Source organism: Lepidochelys olivacea, assembly GCF_965140295.1.
Source record: "Lepidochelys olivacea isolate rLepOli2 genome assembly, chromosome: 14".
Lineage (NCBI taxonomy): Eukaryota > Metazoa > Chordata > Testudines > Cheloniidae > Lepidochelys > Lepidochelys olivacea.
In genome coordinates this window covers 23,988,168-24,011,899 of record NC_140424.1, presented here as the reverse complement: position 1 = coordinate 24,011,899, position 23,732 = coordinate 23,988,168, and the positions used below count along the sequence as shown (strand labels likewise).

Sequence of the window (23,732 nt, the reverse complement as noted above, 5' to 3'; positions counted from 1 at the left end):
GGCAGGGTGATGACACGAGGGCGATCGACTGGCTGTAAAAACAAGAGTCTGTCTGATTGCCAAGGGACGGAGAAACTCAGCCAGCAGCAGGGAGGTGCCGAACACTGCCCTAGGGCGGAGGTGACAGCGCCTCCAGGATCCTGACATCCCAGCACTTTACCCACCTTCCTGGAGCCTCCCAACCCTGCTGGGCTGTAGCGATGGGACCTCAACCCGACTGATAGCAAACGGGCGTCACCTACCAGCTCAGGGTCACATTGAGTGTCAGAGCCATGGATGGACCCCTTCACTAACCACTGCCGCACACTCCCTCCCACAGCTGGCAATTGCAACCAGGCCCTAATGGCTGGTCCCCCTGACTTTGAGAGGGAGGGTCACTCCTGCTTCCATTGCTGCCTCTTGATCTGTGGGACTTTGGGCAAGTTGCTCCCCCTCTCTATGGCTCTCTGGGACTCACATCCCTGAATGGGCTTTAAAAAAGACAATGGTTAAAGTTTGGCCCCAACTAGTTCTTGTTTCTCGAGACTAGCCATTTTAGCAAAGTTTAGAGTTCTTGACATTCAGCACCTGGAAACATTCCTTTCTCCTTCGCAGATGGCCTTAACATCCCTTATCTCACCCAGGCTCCCTGCTGCCTGGAGTTAGAGAATTGACCCTGTTCCCATTGGACCTACCCAAGGTGTCACACAGCAAAGCGGTCACAGAGCCAGAAAGAGATCACAACAGTCTTGACTCCTGTTCTAACAGACAACAACCCCCCCGGAGGCAGTGATAAAATCCAGGAAATAAGGTGTGAACATTTGCATGGAAACCGTTTTCTGTCAGAAAATCCATTCAGACGAAACCACTTTGTTTCTTGAAAGCATAACAAGTAGGATGAAAATTCTCTGCAAAAATATTTGTTTGCAAAACAAGAGCATCTCCTCTCCGTCACAGTGCATTAAACTGTCTCGTCGTACACAAAGGGGAGACACTATGCTCTAGAAAATTAGATGAGATGCTTCAGTCTGAGCTAAGTAGTTGCTGCTCTTCACAATTTCAAAACAATAAAATAGAAATGAGATTGAATATTAGGTCATAATCTGCTATGGCTCAGTGTGATAGGACACCCCCTAGTCTGCACTGCTCCAAGTGACACTCTTCAGTGCATCCCCAGCATCCACCCATGGTGAGGTAGGTGGGAGAGGATTGTTATTTGTACTTGACAGAAGGAGAAACGAAGGCTGAGAAAGGAGCGGGGACTTCTCTTAGCTGATGCAACCAGTCAGTAGCAGAGTTGCTCTCAAATGAGCTACAGACCAACAATTGTTCCTAGTAATTATTCAGCAATTATTTCAGAAGAATTGGAATGTTCGAGAGGATCATGAACTGCTCCGAGACAATGAATGGAGAGCAGCGTCAACATTGGTCAGACATCTAACTGGTTGTGACTTATTTGCTTGGTCATAAAAGAGAACAACAAAGACCAGAGTTTCCTCCCTGTCAATAGCCCCCTCCTCAGCCAATCAAGGTTGATACTTTGAGGAGTGGGAGGCTAAGGGTTCTCATCAAATAGCCCAAAGAATGGCCCTGGTCACCACCAAGGGGATCACTCTCGGAGCACTAGTCCAGTCTCACCTCTCTGTGAGGGCCTCCCACAACCCCCCCCCCCCCAGCCTCCTCTCCACACACAGAGCTCCTGGTGGTGGGAGGAGAACAGAGGAAAAGGAGAAAGGAAGCAAGAAGAGAAAGGTAGGAGGGACAGAGGAAAAGGGAAAACAAAAAGGAGAAACCCCAATGTCCCCAGTAATTCTAAGGGACAAAGTCCTAGGTCGGAAATAAAATACTGCCCCCACAAGCTAATGTTTTCCTTTCCTAAAAATCAGCCGGCACCTGATGGATCAGACTGAACAGGTTCCAAACCTCTCCGAGGCTCTTACCTTCTCTACAGGGAGGTCTGTTTTCGAGCAAAACCACAAAAAGAAAAGGAGAAAACTCCGAAGAGGGTCCTCCTTGCGCTCACGTACGTGCAAGTGAATTCTCTCTCAGTCCTCCAGGAGAGACCTCGAGAAGGAGACGTGCTGAAGCAAAGCCACAGGGATCTCCGAGGTTGCCCCTGTCCTGCTCCCCTGTCCTGCCTGGCTGATGTCAAGATCTCTCTGTGAGGTCATCGCCTCCCCACCACCTTTGTCCAATAGGCTGAGGTCCTGCCAAAGGCCCTTGTGATGTCACTGCCACACCCACCCCTCTGCTGCAGTGCTGATGTCCTGCCCCTGTCCAGCCACATTGGATGTTTGAGCTGCTTCCCCTGGATCACCCCTCTCAATGAGCGTTCATTGTGGGCTCAAGCCGAACACAGTAAAACATCAGAAGTAAAACTTCTCCCTGTGCTACGCTCAGTTTTTCATAAATTAGCAGACTTTATGGACAGAAGAGACAATTAGAGCATGTCTTCTGACCCCCTGCATATCACATGCCTTCTGTAGAGCATAGGAGCTAGTTTTTGACTACACACCTTCCAGAAAGGCATCTAGTCTTCATTAGAAGACATCAAGAGCTGGGGAATTCCCACCACTTCCCTTTCTAGTTTGTTCCTTTGGTGATTCATCCTCACGGTTGAATATGTGTGCCCTCTTTCTCATATGAATTGGTCTCTTTTGAGTTTCCAGCCACTGGGTCTTGTTATGCTTTTCTCTGCTAGATTAATGAGCCCTTTAATACCCGATATTTTCTCTCCATGAAGTCACTTCAACACTTCAATGATGTCACCTCCCGATCTTTTTTATAATCTAAACAGGCTGAGCTCTTTCAATAGCTCACTAGCGTCTGCCAGGAAGGGAGTCCCCACAGAGGGACACCGTAATCTCCCAGGGCGGGAAAAGGCTCTCACTGCCATTTCTTAACCTCATGGGGTATTCTCCTGTTCTGCCAACCCCACTTCTATTTAAGCATCTCCAGGTGCCTGAGGGAGCAGGAACCAAAGGCCATCCTGCATCTGGGACAGAGATGGAGGTTGATGACCTACCTGCCCATGGTGACCATGGTGCAGGACAGCCCTCAGGACATGCGAATGCAGCTCCAGATCTGGGAGCAGCTTCCCTTTGCCTGCACGAGACCTTGCAAGTTGAGAGGGTGAGACAGGCACTAACTTTTGGAAACCCTCAGTGGGATCAGAGGGTAATGGTTTGTAGAAAGTGGTGTTGGACAGCTTTACAAAAACTAGACAAGAACGGTGCATGTTCCAGGGCAGCTCCAGCCCTGGTGCTGTCAGTGAGACGTGTCCTCCCAGCCCTGCCTGACGGGTCTTTCTGTTTCAGAACCTCATTGTAACTGCAAGAAAAGCCCAACCTGTGGAGTTCTGGTTGCACTGAGAGTTGTATCGTCTGCTTTGATCGCTGCCATCATTGCTCTGGCAGGTGAGTTCCCAGCTTCCGCCCTGCTCCCTTCCCCTCCATCTACAATCTCCGTGCATCCCATTCCCCGTGACCTGCCACGGTCCCTCTCTCCTCCCGGCCTGTCTGGCTTCTGCCCCTGGGACAGAGGATTCCTGGGGGATGTTCCTCCCCGACCCTCCTCCTGCTCCCTCCCAGACCCCTGCACCTGGGCACTCTCTGTGTCGGGACGATCTGACTGACATTAGCCCCCCCCCCCCCCCAGCCCATCTCTGAGCACTTTGGACCCAAGTCACCTTTGCCACGCGCCGTGAAGCAGTCCCTGACCAGGGTGTCCAGTGGGACAGTGTGCAGTGCAACCCTGAGCCCTTTGCCTTCCCTGTGTTACCAGCCTGGCCTTCCTGGATCTTCAGGTCACGCCTGTGGCCGGGCGGCAGGTGCTGCCGTGTTATTGAAAGGAGCCGTAGAGCTCAGTCTAGACCCCTCCACCAGCGCAGTGTGGAAACCCACCAATCGCTGAGCGTGGCCATGAAGGGTCCCTTAGCACCATTCACTCCCCCGGGCTGCCCAGACAGCGTGTGCTCGTGCAGAGGGCTTCTGTTTGCCGTGAACATGAACCCTGCTGTATCCCCCCGTCGTCTGGGGCAGGGCGTGCTGGAGGCTGTTGGGGGTGAGATTTCTCTACTGCCCTGGGATCCGATCACTGGGCCCCAGGAGGGTTTAGCAGCTGGCAGAGGGGATTGAATCCAGGTCTGTCTGCATTAGGAATCCTCTGTGCCGATGTCATGACATCCGTGCAGTTGAATTGGGGCAAACCGCTAAAGGAGACGCACCGCACTGGTGCACAAAGCAGCTTGCCTTGGTGCAGTTCGCTGCAGGAAGTTACCAGAGCGAGCCGCACTGCTCCAGCGCATCTTCAGGAGGTGTTTGCCCTGATGTCACTGCGTCACTGTGATTATACTGGTGCAGATTGCTCGGATACAGATGGGCCCTGAATCCCAGCTCCCTGCTGTAATGGCAGGCTGTTGCAATGGGCAGCATTGGCTCTCACTGTGTAAGGTGGGAATCTGTGAGCTTAGGGTTGGTTACACACCTGCAGGTGCAGGGAGCTCTGCAGAACATGTGGCATCTGACCTGGAGATGGATGGTGGAGACAGCCTGTGCCATCAACTGTTAGTCACTGACTTCTCTGCTCAGTTCAGTAGGGGAGGGGTGTGGGCTACCGTGCACTGGACAGTTAAATCTACAGGGTCAGACATGCCTTGTGAGTGAGTTGAACACATGCTCGTTTTCTGATCACCGCTGCCACGTTTCCTAACTCTTCCCGACTCAGAGTGTCTGTTCCACGCTGAGCGCCAACCACATGGGAAGGCTTGAAAACCAGCTACCGAGTTACTGTGGTGCAAAGAAAAGTGATGTGGTCAAAAATATCTGGAGGGGTTTGAGTCCGACTCCTCTCAACTAGACAGGCCTTTCAAATCCTCTTTGGTGTCACTTATGGGTGACCCCCCTGCTGCTCTTTCATGGCTCTGAAAGGGTTACACTGCCGTGAGGGCTTCCAGAAAGTGCCTTTCTTGCTGCTGTGTTTGGGGAAAGAAAAGTCTGCAGGTAGGAGGTGAATAAAGTTACATCATTCCTGGCCCACAGTGCAACAGGTCACTTCCCATGGCTGTGGTTTCTGGCACCCCCTTGTGGCTTTCATGTCCCTGAGTGAAAGTTCCCACGTTCTTCTCAGTTGTTCACCTGCTGTTTGTTGCGAGGTTGAAGGTCCAGCTGTTGATCTTGTGCCTGGGGTGAAATGCTCTGAGCTGTGTCAGTCCCTCCCAGGCTGGGAGTGTCCCTGGAATCCTTCTTGCCAGGCAAATTTATTGTGACAAACACCTCTGTCCCCCTGTGTCTGATTGCCCTGGACCAGCCCCAGCTGGGGATCCCAGTAGGCTTGGCAAGCCGGTCAATTGACTGCCTGTTTGGCTGCAATCAAATGCTCCAGCGAGAGCCCTGGGGGTAGGAGTAAGCCTGCCTTTCGGATTGCGCCTTGGAGCCTCACTGGTGTTTTTCAGAACTTGGTTTCAGTGTTTTGCCTTTTTTTTCTGAGTTAAAATAACTCAATGAAGTACAGGAGTACTTGTGGCACCTTAGAGACTAACCAATTTATTTGAGCATGAGCTTTCGTGAGCTACAGCTCACTTCATCGGATGCATACCGTGGAATATGCATCCGATGAAGTGAGCTGTAGCTCACGAAAGCTCATGCTCAAATAAATTGGTTAGTCTCTAAGATGCCACACGTACTCCTTTTCTTTTTGCGAATACAGACTAACACGGCTGTTACTCTGAAACCTGTCAGTGAAGTACATTTTTTAAAAAAAATTAGGTAGATCCGTATCTATCTAAAGCTAAACCTACTGGAGACAATGACGTCTTGCTCTTTTTAGTTACTGTTCTGCTAAATTTAGTATTTTAAAATATCTGACCACTATCTGACACATTTGACTGGTCAATTGACCAATTTTTGTACCAGTCAAATGCCCAATTCTAGGTGCAACTCTTACCCTCCGTGTGACTGTCTCATTCTCAGTGCTGGCATCTAAGCTTTCATCAGCTGATCTGTGCCCCCCTGCTGGACCCTCGTGCCCAGACAGCTGGGTCGGATACCGAGGGAAACGCTACTATTTCTCCGAGAGGGAAGGGAGCTGGACCGACAGCCAGAGCCGCTGCTCTGCACCAGGTGCCTCCCTGGCTGGGATCGACAGTGAGCAGGAAATGGTGAGAGACTCTCGAATTGCCAGACACTGGCCTTGGCTCAGCTGCGGGTGCTGCAGTAGGACCTGGGCTCTGCCCCTGCGGGGTGAGGAGCAGCTCTGACCCCTCCCGTGCTGGGAGGCCGGAGTGAATGAACTTCCAGGATCTGAATCCCAGCCCTGGCTGGGCCCAGGGCCCTACTGTCAGTGTGTGATCACAGGGATTGCCCATTCTCCGCTCCCCGCTCCCCAAATAGGGAGACAGCTTCTGCCTAGGGCAGGGCTGGCTCAGGCATCTCCTGGCCTGCTGGCTGCTGGAGAGGGACCGAGAACCCAGCCAGTGCTCCTGTTGTGGGGATGGGAAAGGAGCAGCCAGCTGAGGAGGCGGGGGAGGAGGGGATCCTCTCACATTGACCCCTCCCACTTCAGCTTGACTCGCTCCCTCCTCCTGCCTTGGTGTGGTGAGCGGGGGCTGATCTGTGAGAAGAGACGTCTCTGCAGAGAGTTCAGACCCAGCAGCTGCCCCCAGCCCAGGGGGACCTGGGGTGTGGGTGACTGGGAGCACTGGGGCCGGGCTGCTGTGTGCGGTGGGAGGGTTAAGACTGCCCGGGTGGTCTTGTGCTTTGCAAGAGGGAGGGGAAAATCCCCCCCCCCCGAAAATAAACTGAGCGCCCTTCAATATGCGACTGGGATTCTCTGCAGCACAGAGCCCTGGAGGGGCGGTGGGGGAAGCATGGGAGTGGGGCTGATACCTGCTGTCCCTCAGCTTTCTTTAAGGCGTTCCTGCTGCGCCATAAGGGTGTCTATGACCACTGGATCGGCCTCCGGAGGGAGCAGGGTCAGCCCTGGACATGGGCCAACAGCACCAAATTCAACCACCTGTGAGTCTCTCTCACCCCTCTGGACTAATTCCCTGGGCTTGGGGATTCTGGTGTCTGAGCAGTTTGAGCTCAGGTAGATCCACCATTCAGTGCTAGTGAAACCACCAGACACGACCCTGGTCCGTTCGCGTCCTGCGTGTATCGGAGACCGATGGGAGCCGGCGTGTCCCTGAACTCTCGGCTCCTCCCCGCAGCACGGTGCTGGGCCAGAGACAGAGCCCGCCATAGCCGGAGATGCCCTCGCAGCGCGCTGGGATTTCAGCTGGGACACTCGCTGTTCTCCCCCAGCCCTCTTCAGCAAGGTCCCTGGGGTGTCTGACCCCCCCCTGGGGAAAGGAGACAGCAGGAGCTCAGGTTAACAGTGGCCGCTAGAGAGGGCAGCATGCCGAGCAGTGCATGGCAGGTGCAGGTCCCGCTGGGGATTGCAGCCGGCAGGTTTGAGTGACTTGGCTGGTGAGGCCTCTGAATCCGCAGCAAGGCACCGATGTTAAAGGAGCCTGCGGTTCACAGGTGCTGGACGCCTGGGGCTCCCACGGGAACGGGGTACAGTAATGATGGCTGCCCAGCCAACACCCCGCAATGGGTTTCAGTGGGCTCCAAGTGTGATCACAAAACCTTGAGCCTGGAGCAGGGTTTGAACCCCGGAATTCAGCACTAGAAGCATGAGCCTCTGCCATAGGAGCGAAAGAATCCACTTCTTTAACTGAAACCCCCCCTGATTGATAAAGCTCTTATGCAGGCCAGCCATTAGAGGGGGATGGAGACCCCCCACTTCCCTGGTCTGGTTTACTTCAGTACTTTGAAAACTCAGGCTGTTATGGCGCTGGGTCAGGGCTCCCCAATGGACAGTCCCCATTCTGCTGTATTGGACCCAACCTTTGGATCCCACCTGCTTCCAGCCTCACTGGATCTGAATAGCCACCAGACACTGTCCTGAGTTCGGGCCTCTGTGGCCCTCTCCTGGGGTACAGACTCCCTGTCTGGTTCCCTCCTTAGGAGGTGGGACCCTGCAGATCAGCTGCTGTAGGACCCAAAACCAGGTCTGAACCCTCCCAAACCTCCCGAGAGGCATGTTGTCCCTAGAGCTCCACCCTCCACTCCAGAGGAACTCTGGGAGGGTCACGGGAGGGTTACAAACAGGGCACTCATGCTTTCACAAAGGAACTTCTTCAACACTCTCTTTTTCCCCCATCCCCAATGGAAAGCTCAGGAGTTATAGATCAATGGAAAAGGAAACCCCTGAATGCAATTTCCTCTTTCAGTGTCATCTTGGTTCTGCTCCATGTGTTTCAAGGAGGGGAGATTCCTCCTGCCCCCCGCTTTTCCTGCTCGGTCGTCTGATTCTGGTGATGGTCTACCCCTCTTGTTAGAGGACCGGTCCCTTTTGACAATCAGTCTAAGAAATTCTCTCCATCCTGCTGGGGACTTTCCATTCTCCAGTACCCCTGTGGGCTGCTCAGCATAGAGGGTCACAAACAGTCAGTGGTTCTGCAAAGCCCCCGCTGTCCTGAGCTCTGCTCCTGAGGGGCTGGGAGAGTAGCTGCTCCGCTCTCAGGCCTGCACTGTGGAGAACGGCTCCCCTGGCTGGGAATGGTGTGAAATGCCTGGCCTCTGCCTGACTGCAGCTCCCTGGCTTCTGTGTTGCAGGTTTCAGATAAGAGGAGGAGGTGACTGCGCGTATCTGAACAAGGAGAAAGGGGTCAGCAGCTCACGGTGCTACATGGAAAGACGGTGGATCTGTAGCAAACCTGAGGTGTATGTGATGGGAAAAGAGACTGCACTGGAAGGGGGCTCGAAATGAGACTCCTAGAAGTGACACTGATCCAACTCACACCTACTTGAACGAGCCAAGTCCCCATTCGTCAGCCTGGCCAGGATCTCAAAATCAGGCAGCGGGGCCCTCAAGCATTAAGTGTGTCTCGTTTAAACTGTGGATTCTTCGTATGTGCCTTCTGCTTTTGAACCTTTAAACTCAGGGTCACATTGTCAAGCTTTTCTCTGCAGCTGAGAGGGAGTGATCTCATGAGAAGGAGTCTCAGCCACACGCTGGGGAAATGAGAGAAGGGAAGGCCTTGTTCGTTTAGACTCCAGAACAGCATTTCTCAAATGCAGCCACCAGCTGATTGTTTTGCAGCCACAAGAGCCTCCAAAGTGCCCCAACAATCGCTGAGATATTAGGTATTAAAGGTGCCTTCTAAATGCCATAAATCCTAATGCGCGCTCCCTTTTACATAGTACCATGCCGGCAGAGCTGAGCTACATCGGTGTGGTTTTCTTCGAAGTCGCAAAGTGTATTCTTTGGCTGAGAACATAAGAAGGGCCAGACTGGGTCAGAGCAAAGGTCCATCCAGCCCAGTATCCTGTCTGCCGACAGCGGCCAATGCCAGGTGCCCCAGAGGGAGTGAACCTAACAGGCAATGATCAAGTGATCTCTCTCCTGCCATCCATCTCCACCCTCTGACAAACAGAGGCTAGGGGCACCATTCCTTACCCATCCTGGCTAATGGCCATTCATGGACTTAACTTCCATGAGTTTATCCAGTTCTCTTTTAAACCCTGTTATAGTCCTAGCCTTCACAACCTCCTCAGGCAAGGAGTTCCACAGGTTGGCTGTGCGCTGTGTAAAGAAGAACTTCCTTTTATTTGTTTTAAACCTGGTGCCCATTAATTTCATTTGGTGGCCCCTAGTTCTTGTGTTATGGAAACAAGCAAATAGCTTTTCCTTTGTCACTTTCTCCTCACCACTCATGATTTTATAGACCTCTAACCACTGTGTTTACATCTCATGTTACTGTAGCTCTGTAAGTGGCTATGGGCCATCTCAGTGTGGTGTTTGGGTAGGTTGCGATTGTTCATGGGGGCGGGGAGGTGAAAGAGTTAAAAATGTGACTGGGTATCAGAAAGTATTTCAAATAATCTAGTGCCAGAACATGACCTTGAATGTGACAGCAGGTGGCTCCTCTGGGACCTTCTGCGAAGAAAAACAAAACAGAGAAAGAAAAAGGAACACTTCAGCACCAGGGGGAAAGGCAGTTTCCTGTGTTTCTGAAGCCACCCGATTCCGTTTCTGAGCAAGTTGCAGTGTGCGAGAGAAATTCATCAAATTGAAACGTATGTCGTGCAACGTCCCTACAGCACTCGTGCAAGGGAAGTTGAACCCAATTACCACGGTGAGTTTCAGAGGCGCAAGCTGTTAAATGATGCAAAAACCAAGCTGAAAAGACAACAGCAACGGCTCAGATTTTGTTGTTCCTATTATCATTATTATTATTACTGGGCTAGGTGGATTGGGTTTTTTTGTCTGTGAAAGAAATTTTGGACATATTGGCAGATACATTCTCTCATTATTATTTGGACTTCTCTTATGTAAAGGATTTTTAAATTTAGTTCAGAATTGTTGTACAGCCCTCCACCTTTGACCAAAAAAGCAAAAGAACAACAAAAAAGACAAGACTGCGCAAAGCACTGGTTTGTTCTGTGTTTAGGTCCAGTAAAGATAGGACACAACTGTACCTTATATTTATTATTGAGTCTGCAAAAAATCCCTATGTAAATATGCACATGTAATTTATTTGTTTGTTTTCCCTACAGTTAGTTAAGTATTGTCAGAGCCGCATGCTGAGGCTGCCAAAAATTTGTGAGAACCCCGGCTCTAGAAAGTGTGAGGATTTGGTTTTCTATGTAACCATTACTTTCCAGTATTTATTCACTCTCGCTTGCATCTCTGTTCTTTGATGATAAACTCGTTCCTGTTTTCTGTATATCTAAGTGCTGGGTTCTCAATAGAGTGGTTGGCCTGAATTGAATCTTACAAGCTGCTGTGGACCGCGCCTGAGGGAATAGAGTCACAGTTCTGCGTGTGCTCAGTGGAACGGGCTGAGCACTCCCGAGGGATGCTCAGAGGCTTTGGGGGTGTCGATCGCAAACCTGTACACAGAGAGCGAGGCCTGCAGGGGGCTGGAAGGTCAGGCCTGCCCTGCCAGGGGTGGTGGTTTGAGAGAGCTGACCCATGGCAGGCCTGGACAAGGCTCCCCCAAAGGTGCCTCGTTTGCCTGCTATGAATCGCTCAAACGGGCACACGTCCCCGGCTCATTCCACCCCTGCACCCCCCAGGTACAACCCGCACAAGGCATTCTGCCAGGGGCGAGGAGAACTCGTGAGCTTCTGCCCTTCCGTCCCATTCCTGCTGCTTGCCCGGAGCTAGGCTGCCTGCGATGGGTTTTCAGTGTTTGCTACTTTCAGGGGGTTTAGCGTGTGAGTGGCTGCGAGAGGGGAAAAGAGAGTCGGAAAGTTGTATCCCGAGGGTTTAGGGAAGCATCAACCTCCACCGTCCCATGAAAGCCGTGGCAAATCAAGTATGTGAGGCGGTGCAGGGCGGTAGTTCACACTCCACCGCGTATGTCAGCCTGCAATGCAAGGAGGGGGGTGCACCAGACGTCTCTCTTTTCCTTGCTCGCCTGGACCCAACCCCAGTGATGATAGGGGGCATTTCTGGTTGGCTGTACCGGGCCTGCTACCCAGCAGTGTCTTGAGCCCACTCCCGGTGAAAATTCTCACCCTTAGTCTCACAAATAGGGTGCAGGCCGTATCAGGCCATACTGGGGTTGGCATTAGCTCCGCTCACCACAGGGCCTTAGGCAGCAGACGGTTCAGATACTCAGTTGGTTTTAAGAGCCATGGCAGGAGAGGGGAGGTAGGAGCCCCTTAAAACTATATTGGACACAGACAGGCTCTTGGGAAGTTTGATTTGTCCCATGGCCCCATCCCCACTCTGCCCCTTCCCCCAAGGCCTCACCCTCGCGCCCCCTCTTCCTGCGCCCAGGGAGTCAGCGCCCACAGCAGGTGTGCAAGACTAAGTGATGCGCGTGTGTGTGACAGAGAGAGAGAGAGAGAGAGAGAGGGGTTAGATAATTTCTGTATTGATAAACGCAAGAGTTCAAAATGAGTCGGGCCTCAAAACTGTGAGACCCACTTAAAAATCATGAGACTTAAAATACTAAATGCAGAGTTTTTTATTTCCTGGTTTGCGAGCCTTTGGCGGTCATGGTTTCTAGCATGCTCTGCAAGGGTTAAAGACTTTGTTTTGTCTGCCCTCCCTAAGAAAACCATGAGAACTGAGATTCTGGCCTGCTGACAGGACTCTAGGAGCTGGGGTTTTAAGAAAAACACCAGATATCATGAGCCATATAAGGGGAGAATGGGCAGTAAGTTACAGCTGGTTTAGAGAAAGTGCAACTCCCTAGAAGTCAGAAGGAAGCAGACGAGGAACTGTGTGTTGGAGGTGTATCTGAGTCCCGCGCCCTCCTGGTGTAACGTGGATTATACTCTGCTTCTGCCTCCCAGCTCTGGGTCACCTAACCTGGAGGGGAGGGAAGCCCAACCCCAATGGAACAGGGTCGAGCAAGAGAACTTTTGTGATGGTTGGGTGGGTGCAAGACAGGAAATCCCTTTGCAAAGGATTCCTTTGCTCCTCTCCGTGCTCTGCTTTGCCGTGCACGTCTCCTGTGCTCCTTTCCTTTGTGGTTAACTCTCCCCTTCAGGCAGAGGTGAGAACTTTTAATAGAAGTCAGGGTATTTTTGTTCTACTACACAGACTCTGTGCTGGTGAGGGGGAAAGTGTTGCCTCATAGATGTGCCCCCGGGAGTGTTTAGTTTTCTCAGATTACTGGCTGGGGGCTTGAGCCGGTTCTGTTTTGAGTTGTTAAGGGAAACCCCTGGAAACTAAACTGCGCCCTTGTTGCTGCCGACACCACCTGGAAGAGGGGTTACGTAGCTACAGCCCAAATCCTTCGCCCAGAGCAAAATTTTCCCTCAAAAAAAGTTGGACACATGTTAACCTCTTGTTAAATGTACCAGGGAACCCCCCTCCCCACATTTCTCCCCAAGTCCAGCCGCAGCCTCAGCCCACCCCCGTTGCACACACTGCTGTGCCCCCTGCCTGGCTCCTTTGTGCCCCCGGAGACCCATCGGGGGATCCGCACAGTGCCGGGCAAGCTGCACCGGCCAGGGCTCAGCTCAGCGGGGTCAGCGCCCAGAGATCCTCACTGGTCACAGTCTTTCCTGATCTTGGGGTGGGGGTACTCTTGTGGGGGCAGCTCCATGGCCCAGCCAGTGTGGAACCAGGAAGAGTAGTGTCGTCCCCAGGGGGAGCCAGCAGGGCCGGGGCAGAGAAGGGTGTACAGTTCCGGGGCAGGGCGGCAGGGGGGCCCAGGCCCAGGTGAGTTCAGTTTTGACAGCTGGAGGTGGTGGTGCAGGGTACGGGGAGACTGAGGCACATGTGCCGGGCTGGGCTACCTACACTCAGAGCCCTGGATATACACAGAGAGGCTCAGCCTAAGCAATTGCTTGGGGCCCCCAGCAGCTCAAGGGGGGGGCCCTAGTCCCTTTTTTATTATAAGAACTTGTCTGTTTTAGTATTGGGGGAGGGGGCAAAAGGCAACTTGGGGGGAGGGAGAGGAAGGGATGGGGTGGGTCAGAGCCTCTCCGCAAGCTGGGGAGAGAAGGAGACAGACAGACAGACAGACACACACCCCTCCCAGCGCCTGTATTCCCACTTCCACATTGTAAGGTGTGGGGGGGGGGAGGAGAGAGGGGGCAGGGCCTCAGGGGAAAGGGTGGTGCAGGGGGCGGGGCCCCGGTTCGGGCATCAGTGCTCCGCCCCCCAACACACACACTTTTAAGTACTTCCGCTGCCCCGGAAAGCCGAGTGTTGGGGGGACTGGGCTGCCACCCCTCCCCAGCCAGGCTCTCCCCAGCAGCTGGCTATGGCCGCTTGCTCCCTGCCTGGGTCCTGGCTGCCCAGTCTCTGTGGCACAATCGGTTAGCGCATTCGGCTGTTAACCGAAAGGTTGGTGGTTCGAGCCCACCCAGTGACGCGGACCTGCTTTGGGGGGGTAGGGATAGCCATAAGCCCGGGAGGCAGCGACACAAGAGCAGGGAGTGCTGCGGGATCCTGAGCGGCTGGAGCCTCTGCTCTTTGCCCGCTCCCCGGGGGCAGACAGCTGGGTGCGTTTCCCTTCGGTGTTGCTGATCTGCCCAGCTGAGCGGGGCTGCAGCCGTGGGACCCTCTCCCCGAGCCTGGCAGCTCCCGGCGGGGCAGCCTGTCCCCTCGCTGCTCCCTCTGCCTGCCTGCCGGGGTCGCTCTGAGCCCACTCCCCGGGGGGGCTCTGGCTCCAGGGGACACGAGCCTGGGCGATCTGCGAGCCGGGCTCCGGCTGCCTGCGGAGCGATCAGGGGCTGGGGGTCTCCGCCAGCAGGTGAGGAGGGGCTGGTGTTGTGCATGGAACTGGGAGGGGGCGAGCAGGGAGGTGCCGGGTTGGGTGGGAGGAGAAGAGCTGGGTGGGTGCATCGATCACACTGGGGAACCCGGAGTCTATTGGGGAGGGAGCTGTGCGCTGACCAGATGGAGGAGAGGGCGGGCGGGGTCTATTGGGGAGGGGGCTGTGCTCTGATCGGGTGGGGGTATTGGGGAGGGGGTCGGGCGGGGTCTATTGGGGAGGGGGCTGTGCGCTGACCAGATGGAAGATGGGTTAAGGTGTTGTACCAATAAAATAAAAACCAGCAGGATCTTATTAAAGGGAAAAAGGCAAAATACCACATTTACTGTGAATACAGAAAGAATCATAGTAAGCAGTTAGTTATAGCTATAACATTCCATTCAATCTCATATTTATTCACACATTCATTCATACAAACACACACACACACACAGGTTCTGCAAGGTTGTTATCATAGTTACCAGCCTTAGAGTTGCTCATGCCAAGCCACTGGCCAGGTGGCCTGGACATGAGGAGGGAGCAGGGCCTTGTCAGATGCTCATCTGATGCTCCTGGAAGTTGGTTTGCAGAATCAGACCCCCAAAGTTCTCACTTTTTAAAGTCTATTTTTACAGGAATTTCTTCCTATGCCAGTCTATGGGAATTGCTTCATCATGCTGTTGCTGAATCAATCAGCAGATAGCACATTCCTGACGGCTCCAAGATGTTATCTTGTTCTTTGGTTCTCCCATTCTTGAGGCTGTTGGGTGGATTCCAGTCTGCCCTCTGGGGGTCCTCTGGTTATTTCCACTTGACGCCTTCTTCAGCTGATGGACACTGGATTCTTAGGCTGGCACCTCCCTGATCATTCAGTTATTATCCACACCAAGCATCCATCCACATACATCCTCTATCTGTATTTTAATCACAATTGTTAATACAACAAAAGGGCGGGGAGTCTCTGGTTGCTGTTTCTGTTGTTAGAGTATTGCTTTGAGTCTCTCTCTCTGTGAATTGCTTTGAGAACAGACTCTGTCTTAGAATGTACTAACACAGTTAGCAGCTTGCAAGTTTCACACATAGAGGGAGAGAAACAGTACCAAAAACCAAGAGACCTCTTAATTAGTAATACCCTGGAATTTAAACTCTGGGGAATCAAACTCATTTGTGATTTTAATACAGAACTTCTTTAATATGATCCAACATAATCCCCCTTTTGACACTAAGATTTATAATCGTCAGTGTCACTTTCTATGTAGCCTATTCAAGAGAAGGTACTGTGAGGCAATTTGAGTTTGTGATTCCAATTCATGCCACATACATGATCCTAGTGATGTATCTTTACTACAAGGTTCTGGGGCAACAGGCAAGGTGAGGCACACCCACTTTTGAGGAGTCCATTCGGTACAACCTCTAGTGTCCAATAGCTTCCCTCCCTCCCCAGCCCACTGGCTCAAGGTCCAGGGTAGCCAAAAGGATCCCATGTGTAATATGGGGAATGGGTTAACCTTCAATACCTTTGCCTCCAGGGACTGTTGGTGTGCAATTTTGACAACAATTTCTCCCATTAACAAGTCTGGTTTACAATACTGGAAACATATTGCATCCATTCATATTGATAAGTGTCAAACAATGATCTCTTTCTTTTTTAACAAATGCATCAAACCCTTAATATTTCCCAATATGACCCAGAACATTTTGTGTTCCAAAGTAGCTAGTGCAAGTATCTGCATTTCAGTGCATCCCATAGCTATGGCTGTGTAGTTTCCTATTTCTAATATTTTTTTTTCTTATGGATAAGCCATGTGGTAGTATTAAGCCATTACTAAAGATTCCATTGGCCTTTTAGGTTACCCAGACCAATTTGGACCAAGTCTACATTGGCATGTACTTGTTTTTGTATCAGGCTGTCCTGTAGCTGGGACAGAAAGCTTAATTTATTTTTAAGTTCCTGCAGGTCTTCAGCATTCTTTTTTTAAACACACAACAGTGCTAGCAACGAGACAAAACACAAGACAAAACATAGAACACAGAACACAATTTCTATTGTGACAGTAGATTCATGGTATTGGGTTGCTTTTCAGCTGGCATCAGCTTTTCCTGATTTTCTGAAAGACAAAAAGAACATGTTTCTACCCCTTTTGGGGTGGCAGATTATTGCTTAAAATATTTCTTTTACAAATACCCTTGCTGATTGCAGACAAAACAGAGAAATTGCCCCCATATTTTCCTGTTTTTGTTCTATAGGCAGGCCAGGTTTCAATGGCTTTTATCTTTTAAGGGTTATGGGGAAATTATCCCACTGTTTAGTCATTAAATCCCTGAGTTTTCCTTCTTATACAGCAGACCAAGTTTATAATGTTTTTCTTGCTGTGTTAAGCTTTAAGTTTTATTTACAGGTAATAACTGAGAAGCATCATTACCATACGACCTTAAAGGATTTTTCCAAAAATCATACACACTATACGTTGTTACAGGGATACTTATTATCATTACATTTATTAAAATTATCTTGTTATCCCATGCCTTTTATTTAGACAATTTGTTTGCTGACCAGGTATGTCCTTTATCTGCAGCTCCTTTGTGCTGCTAGTTCTTTCCTTCCTTTATCATTTAGGTAATTTGCATTTTCACAGAAACTTCCTGCTTTTGGATTTAAAGCCATCAGCAGCTCAGAGACTCTATCTTAAAAGGGACACAATCAACTTTCACCAGAGTTTTGATTACTTTTAACTTCTGCTTCCAAAACACACAGCAATCTGAAAAAGAAAACCCAACCTATTGTGGCTCCCTTTGGAGCCCTAATAGCATTTTAATTAAGTAGCATGGTATGTTTGCATTTCTTTTGCCCCTTCTACAATATACCCTGCACATGTTCTGGGGCAAATGCACATTCCTTCCATAGTTTAACTTCTATAACATTATCCAGATCCATTTTTACATAAGGTGTCACTATTTCTTTTTTTGCTTACAGAGTTTTCATGTACCTTTATCAAAGTGACAGTCTGATTACTCAGAGCCATTTTAAGACTCAGTGTTTCTAACATTGCGTCTTTTTGTTTTGTGCACCTCACCCCTGCTGTTGCTTCAGAGAGGCACTGTCTTTTTTTAATTTTTTTTTTTTTACTACAACTCTCATCTGCTATTTTGTTACAAAAACAAACAAACAAACAAAAAGAATCCAAATTTTTTTTTTATATTCTCCTGATTTTGACTGCCCTGCTGCAGCCACAACTTAAAAACATTTTAAATTTTGTAAAGCATTGAGTTACCTTTTAAGGGTTAAATGCCAAATCCCAAAGCCAAACAACACTAATTACCTGTGTCTAGCAAAAAGGTCTGTCAGTTTTGCAACTTTGAATTAAAGAGTCAAATGGATTTTTAGTGGCATTATTTAAAACAAAAACAAAACTAACTGGTCCTTAGAACTTTACATATTCACACACACACAGACAGATACATACACGTTTTCTTTTCCTTAACATCCCTTCCACACTGCTCTGTTTTTTACATCTTACATTCCCTTTATACATTTGAGGCAGTTAAGTTCCAATAGAACCCTCTTATGTTCTTTTAGCAAATTTGACTAAATTGTCCAGTCAAATGATTTTAATCAGATAGTTTATTTTTGCCTGGCTAATTTACAGACATTCCTTTGGAAAAGGGCCCATTTTTCTTTCAGAATGGCTGCAACCAAGAATGCTCTTTCTCTAACACTTTTCCTTTTTAACATTTTCACAAAGTTTAGCTGCTTAATTCCCTCCAGCCTCAGCAGAGTTAACTTTTTTTTTTAAACTCTCTTTTCTCTTTGTAATTATGCCTGGGGGTACCGTACATAGGGCCTTCTCCCCCTTTACCTGTGTCCCTCCAGCCTCTGCAGAGTTAACTTTTTCACTCTTTTTGTATTCCTGGAGTGCCTCTTTCACTATTTTCAGCTGGCTTTGGGTATTTGTAGCCAGCACCTTCCAATTGTCTGCTCCCTTTTCCATTTGTGCCTTTTCCTCTTTACATGAAGACAAGCGGAGGGAAGAATCCTTACATGCCTCCCACAACAACCAAATTGCTGCTGCATCTCTTTTGGCAGCACTAGAAGGTTTGTATATGAGGATATACTGAGCCAATCTATCCTCTAGGTCCGAAATAGTGCAGACATCAGCTAGGGCTTGTTTAGTCCAAGGACTGTGCCCAAATTTTTGAAGGATTTGTTTAAAAGGTGTAATTTCTTTAACAAAAGGTGAGGTTGCAGTTCCTTCTGACTCCATTCCTCCCTCTGGTACTGGCTTACCCTGTTTTCTTTTAAACATCTTAACATGGATATTTCAATCTCTTTGTCACTGCTGGTATTACTTAGCAAGTGACACAGCCTAGATTCTGAAATCATAGCTTAATCTATGCGTTTTTCCCCTGCTACCTTCCCGGAGGCCAGCAGGTCCCCTGCTACCTTCCCAGAGGCCAGCAGGTCCAGTTAACCTATTTCTCCCTGCTACCTTCTCGGAGGCCAGCAGGTCTGGTTTAATCTGTTTTCCCTACTACCTTCTCGGAGGCCAGCAGGTCCCCTGCTACCTTCTCGGAGGCCAGCAGGTCTGGTTTAATCTGTTTTCCCTACTACCTTCTCGGAGGCCAGCAGGTCCCCTGCTACCTTCTCGGAGGCCAGCAGGTCTGGTTAACCTAATAGAAATGCCTAGCTCACTAGAGCTGGCGGTGTGCACACCAATATTTACAATAACTGAGGTTTTTTACCAATATTCCCCCTTTCGCAATTCTCCACCAAAATGTTGTACCAATAAAATAAAAACCAGCAGGATCTTATTAAAGGGAAAAAGGCAAAATACCACATTTACTGTGAATACAGAAAGAATCATAGTAAGCAGTTAGTTATAGTTATAACATTCCATTCAATCTCATATTTATTCACACATTCATTCATACAAACACACACACACACACAGGTTCTGCAAGGTTGTTATCATAGTTACCAGCCTTAGAGTTGCTCATGCCAAGCCACTGGCCAGGTGGCCTGGACATGAGGAGGGAGCAGGGCCTTGTCAGATGCTCATCTGATGCTCCTGGAAGTTGGTTTGCAGAATCAGACCCCCAAAGTTCTCACTTTTTAGAGTCTATTTTTATAGGAATTTCTTCCTATGCCAGTCTATGGGAATTGCTTCATCATGCTGTTGCTGAATCAATCAGCAGATAGCACATTCCTGACAGCTCCAGGATGTTATCTTGTTCTTTGGTTCTCCCATTCCTGAGGCTGTTGGGTGGATTCCAGTCTGCCCTCCGGGGGGGTCCTCTGGTTATTTCCACTTGACGCCTTCTTCAGCTGATGGACACTGGATTCTTAGGCTGGCACCTCCCTGATCATTCAGTTATTATCCACACCAAGCATCCATCCACATACATCCTCTATCTCTATTTTAATCACAATTGTTAATACAACAAAAGGGCGGGGAGTCTCTGGGTGCTGTTTCTGTTGTTAGAGTATTGCTTTGAGTCTCTCTCTCTGGGAATTGCTTTGAGAACAGACTCTGTCTTAGAATGTACTAACACAGTTAGCAGCTTGCAAGTTTCACACATAGAGGGAGAGAAACAGTACCAAAAACCAAGAGACCTCTTAATTAGTAATACCCTGGAATTTAACCTCTGGGGAATCAAACTCATTTGTGATTTTAATACAGAACTTCTTTAATATGATCCAACAAAGGGGGGCAAAATAGGCGGGTAACCTGCAGGAGCTGAAGTTGCCTCCCGAGACAAGAACTCCGCTGCTGGGCAGCAAATCATGAGCGCGGATTGTTTTGGGGTGGAAGGGGAAGTGGTTTTTCCCTGTCATGAGGGAAGACGTCTCCGTTGGTCCCCAGGGCAGACTTTGTTTCTTTGTCTTTTAACTGATGGGCCAAAGTGTCCTAACACCCCCTCTGAACTTGCATCCTGGCAGCGTCGCGTGTCTCAGCCCGCCATGTGGGGGGGTCTGGGGCTGACCCTCACTTGGGGTCCCAAGTGAGCCCTGGGGATGAGGCGCTGAAGGACGGGATCTTAGTGGAGGGCAGCTAAAGAGATTTTATTCTAGCAAAGCGCCAGCTCTCTGCCTGAAGCACCGATCTCCTGCCTGCTCTGAAATCCACCCGCTGACTTGGAGCCTTGACAGTTTGTGTGCCTCGGGGTGGGGGGGGCCCACAGGGCCATTTGGACAAGGGATTTCTGAGATCCCCTCCTCCCCCAAACAAAGCCCCCAACCAGCTAAAGTTGACCTGCTTTCCTTACAGCCAGGGCTGAGATCAGTGCACCAGGGTTTTAAATGCATCCGACACAGTGAGCTGTAGCTCCTGAAAGCTTATGCTCAGATAAATGTGTTCGTCTCTAAGGTGCCACAAGTCCTCCTGTTCTTTTTTTAGACAGCTGAGAGTTCTCCTAGCAGAGTGCAGGGCATCCCCCAGCCCTTTCGGGGAGATCAAATGACCACGTTATGAACCACTTTGATTCTAGGTTGGCCGGCTGCTGAGCCGGTGTGAGACTCACACGCCAAGCAAATCACACTGTGCCCGTGCAGGGAGAGAGGGGAAGGAGCTTGAAAACTAGTTATGACCCCAGGGGGAATGCCCCAGCCATTGAACCGCAGTGGGCACCATGAATTCATGCAGAACAGGTCCATCCATGGCTATGAGCCAAGATGGGCAGGGATGATGTCCCTAGCCTCTGCCAGACGCTGGGAATGGGCAAGAGGGGATGGATCACTTGATGATTCCCTGTTCTATTCATTCCCTCTGGGGCACCTGGCCCTGGCCACTGTTGGAAGACAGGACACTGGGCTGGATGGGCCTTTGGGCTGACCCAGTGTGGGAAGTCTTATGCTCTTAGGAGTTCAAATCCAAGCCTTGGTAGGAAATCTGTATCTTAAAAAAAGGAGGCATCTTGCTCTAATCTGCCTCTCTCCAAAGGTTTTTTTTGGGGAAACTTAATCCAAATACAGCAGAATACTCAGAAGGTGCTAACTCTGTCTTTGAAATGACAATGAATTCCACATGCAAATGCTTGCTGGGAGCGGAGGGTGAGAAGGACAGAAGAGTGGCTGGGAATAGGGGCAGAGAGGGGTTGAGGTTGGGGGCTAGGTGGGGTGGAGCACTGAGAAGGGAGGAGTGGGGGTGTGGGATGGGGACTGGGGGAGAATAGGAGCAGGGGTGTGTGGGCCATGATCTGGCACCTCCCAGCCCATATATGGCTGACACCCCCATGGGATCTGGGAGCTGGAAGGCCTTGGCCTGTCCTTGAGGGTTCTGAGCCTGTTTCCCTAAAACTTCCCATGTGTGCCTGTCCCTTGTGCGAGTGGCAGGATCTGGGGGAGGGGGGAGGGCCCTGGCCAACTCTGTAGTTCTGACCCCACCCTCTGTGCCCTCCATCCTCATGTGAGCATGGTTCTGGGGGACCATTGCTTTTGAAGGAGGGTCCTGAGTCCCCTCCCTCCCAATGATCCTCAACCCCCTCATGTGAGCTGGGCTCTGTGGGTCCCTGCCCCTCTGGGGGTGTCTGAGCACCTCTTTCTGCACCCCCTGTGAGCCAGTATGTGGGGAAGCCCTACCACTGTGGGTGAGGAGCGGAGAACAGGCATACTGGGAGCATGCACCAAGAACACACCGCTGACACCAGGGTGAGGAGCTGAGTCCGGGCACGCTTGGTGCATATCCCAGGCTCTCCAGCAATGGGGATGAGAATATCCACGGCCATGAATGGAGCAGTTCCAGAATATCGAGTTCAGCAAATTTCAACCACCTAAAAGCCAGGAAGTACAGGTACGTGCCCAGGTAGCCGTAACTCTGCCCTCTGAGTGATGTCCCAACAGGTCCATCATACGCTCACACTCGGCCTTTTCACTGTCATGGACAGGAGCTGCCTCCGCTTGCCGAGTGCTCAAACACTAAGCACAATCCCTGCACAATACTGCACACGTGAAATGTACCAACCACTTCCCACTCACTCACTGGATACCATCTAACCTTAGACTTTCCCTTACCCACCATTCAACCCACAGCCTGCTCTGGCATCCCACCTCACTGCTGCCAATCCCCATGGCAAGACCCCCCAGTGCCTTGCTACTGAGACAACATACACAAGTTTGCAACAAAATGAGGCAGACTGGAGCCTCAAGGTACAAGGCTTCCTGCGCTTTGATGGGGTGGGGGCAACCCCTGGTTTCCTCGTAGCCCAGTCACAGCTCGGACACTCCTCAAACTAACGCCTATCACCTCTCTCGACCTGCCCCACCCTTCAGTACAGCTACAGGTCCCACAGTGAGTGCAGCCGCTGTACATGCCGATAATCCCAGTGCCTATTGCCTGCTCCAGGGAGCAGAGTTGAGGTTGCCTGGGCATGGACCGTAACTCTGTAATTCCCAGGTTTCTGATGCTTGAGTTTTGCTGATGCCCACGTCCTGGAAGGGAAGGAGCTGTCCCTGCCTGGCAAGCCGGACCTCTGCCTGCATGAAGTCTTTGCTGTTTAACTGATTTCAGATTCCTGCCCCTGGTTGGAGCTGAATTCACACTGCTGCGGGGTGGCGGGGGGGGGACAGTCTCTTGGAGCCCCACAAGACTTGTCCATCCCAGCAGCCTTTCAACCCTCTGGCTCTCTTTCTGTGCATGCTCAGTGTAGTGCAGGGGTCCTCAAACTGGGGGTCGTGAGGTTATTATGTGGGGGTCACGAGCTGTCAGCCTCCATCCCCAAACCCTGCTTCATCCCCAGCCATTATAACAGTGTTAAATATATTAAAGTGGTTTTCAATTTATAACGGGGGGGTGCACTCAGAGGCTTGCTGTGTGGAAGGGGTCACCAGGACAAAAGTTGGAGAACCACTGGATAATCCATTTGGTTCTTGGGCTGGAGGCACAACCCTAAAAGGAGACGCACGCGCTTTTGCCTCTCGTGTTCTCCGTTTTGCTCCGGCTGGTGGGGCTGCAGGGGTAGCTGCTGCCCCTGTCCCAGCCTGGCTAGGGGGAAGGGAGGGACAAGGACCCTGGGCTGGAAGCACTGGAAATGAATTCTCAGCCAATCAGATTGTGGGGCGTGACACCAGGAGCATGGGCGAGGGTATGAAGCCAGAGAACTGGGTGGGGAATGGAGGGGCAACAGCTCCGGAGCCCATTGGGGTGGCATTGGGACAGGGGTGCTTGGGAGAGATATAAGGGCGTGGTGAGGGGATATAAGGGGGGAATCCTGATATGGGGACCCCACAACCGGTTCTAAACAATGGAGGCAATGTCTTGACTGACAGGTCTGGGAGGAACTGTCCGAGCTCCCCTTAGAGAGAAGCTTGCCACGTTCAGACAATCTGCATGGGGCCAGGAGGTGACCAGCCCTGCAAACCAGCTGTCCAGCCACTCCAGAGGGGCCTGATCCCAACCCAGCGCTCGCCCGGAGCCCAGATGGATCCAGCAGCTTCTCCCTCTGCCGGGGCACCGCAGCCCACAGGGCATCTTCATGGCAGGGATGGGCC

The 23,732-nt window shown here is 50.8% G+C and overlaps 1 protein-coding gene across 1 annotated transcript; it reads left to right on the top strand.

Annotated features, from left to right (window-relative positions):
• Window positions 1–1,385: 1,385 nt before the first annotated feature.
• LOC311530246 (C-type lectin domain family 2 member D-like) lies at window positions 1,386–9,687 on the top strand (the record flags this gene model as incomplete). Its single annotated transcript, XM_084646710.1, has 5 exons — window positions 1,386–1,407; window positions 3,297–3,395; window positions 5,949–6,136; window positions 6,889–6,992; window positions 8,640–9,687. 5 exons carry the CDS (start codon window positions 1,386–1,388, stop codon window positions 8,791–8,793), a joined length of 567 nt encoding a protein of 188 aa, XP_084502836.1. The 3' UTR covers window positions 8,794–9,687.
• Window positions 9,688–23,732: the final 14,045 nt, after the last annotated feature.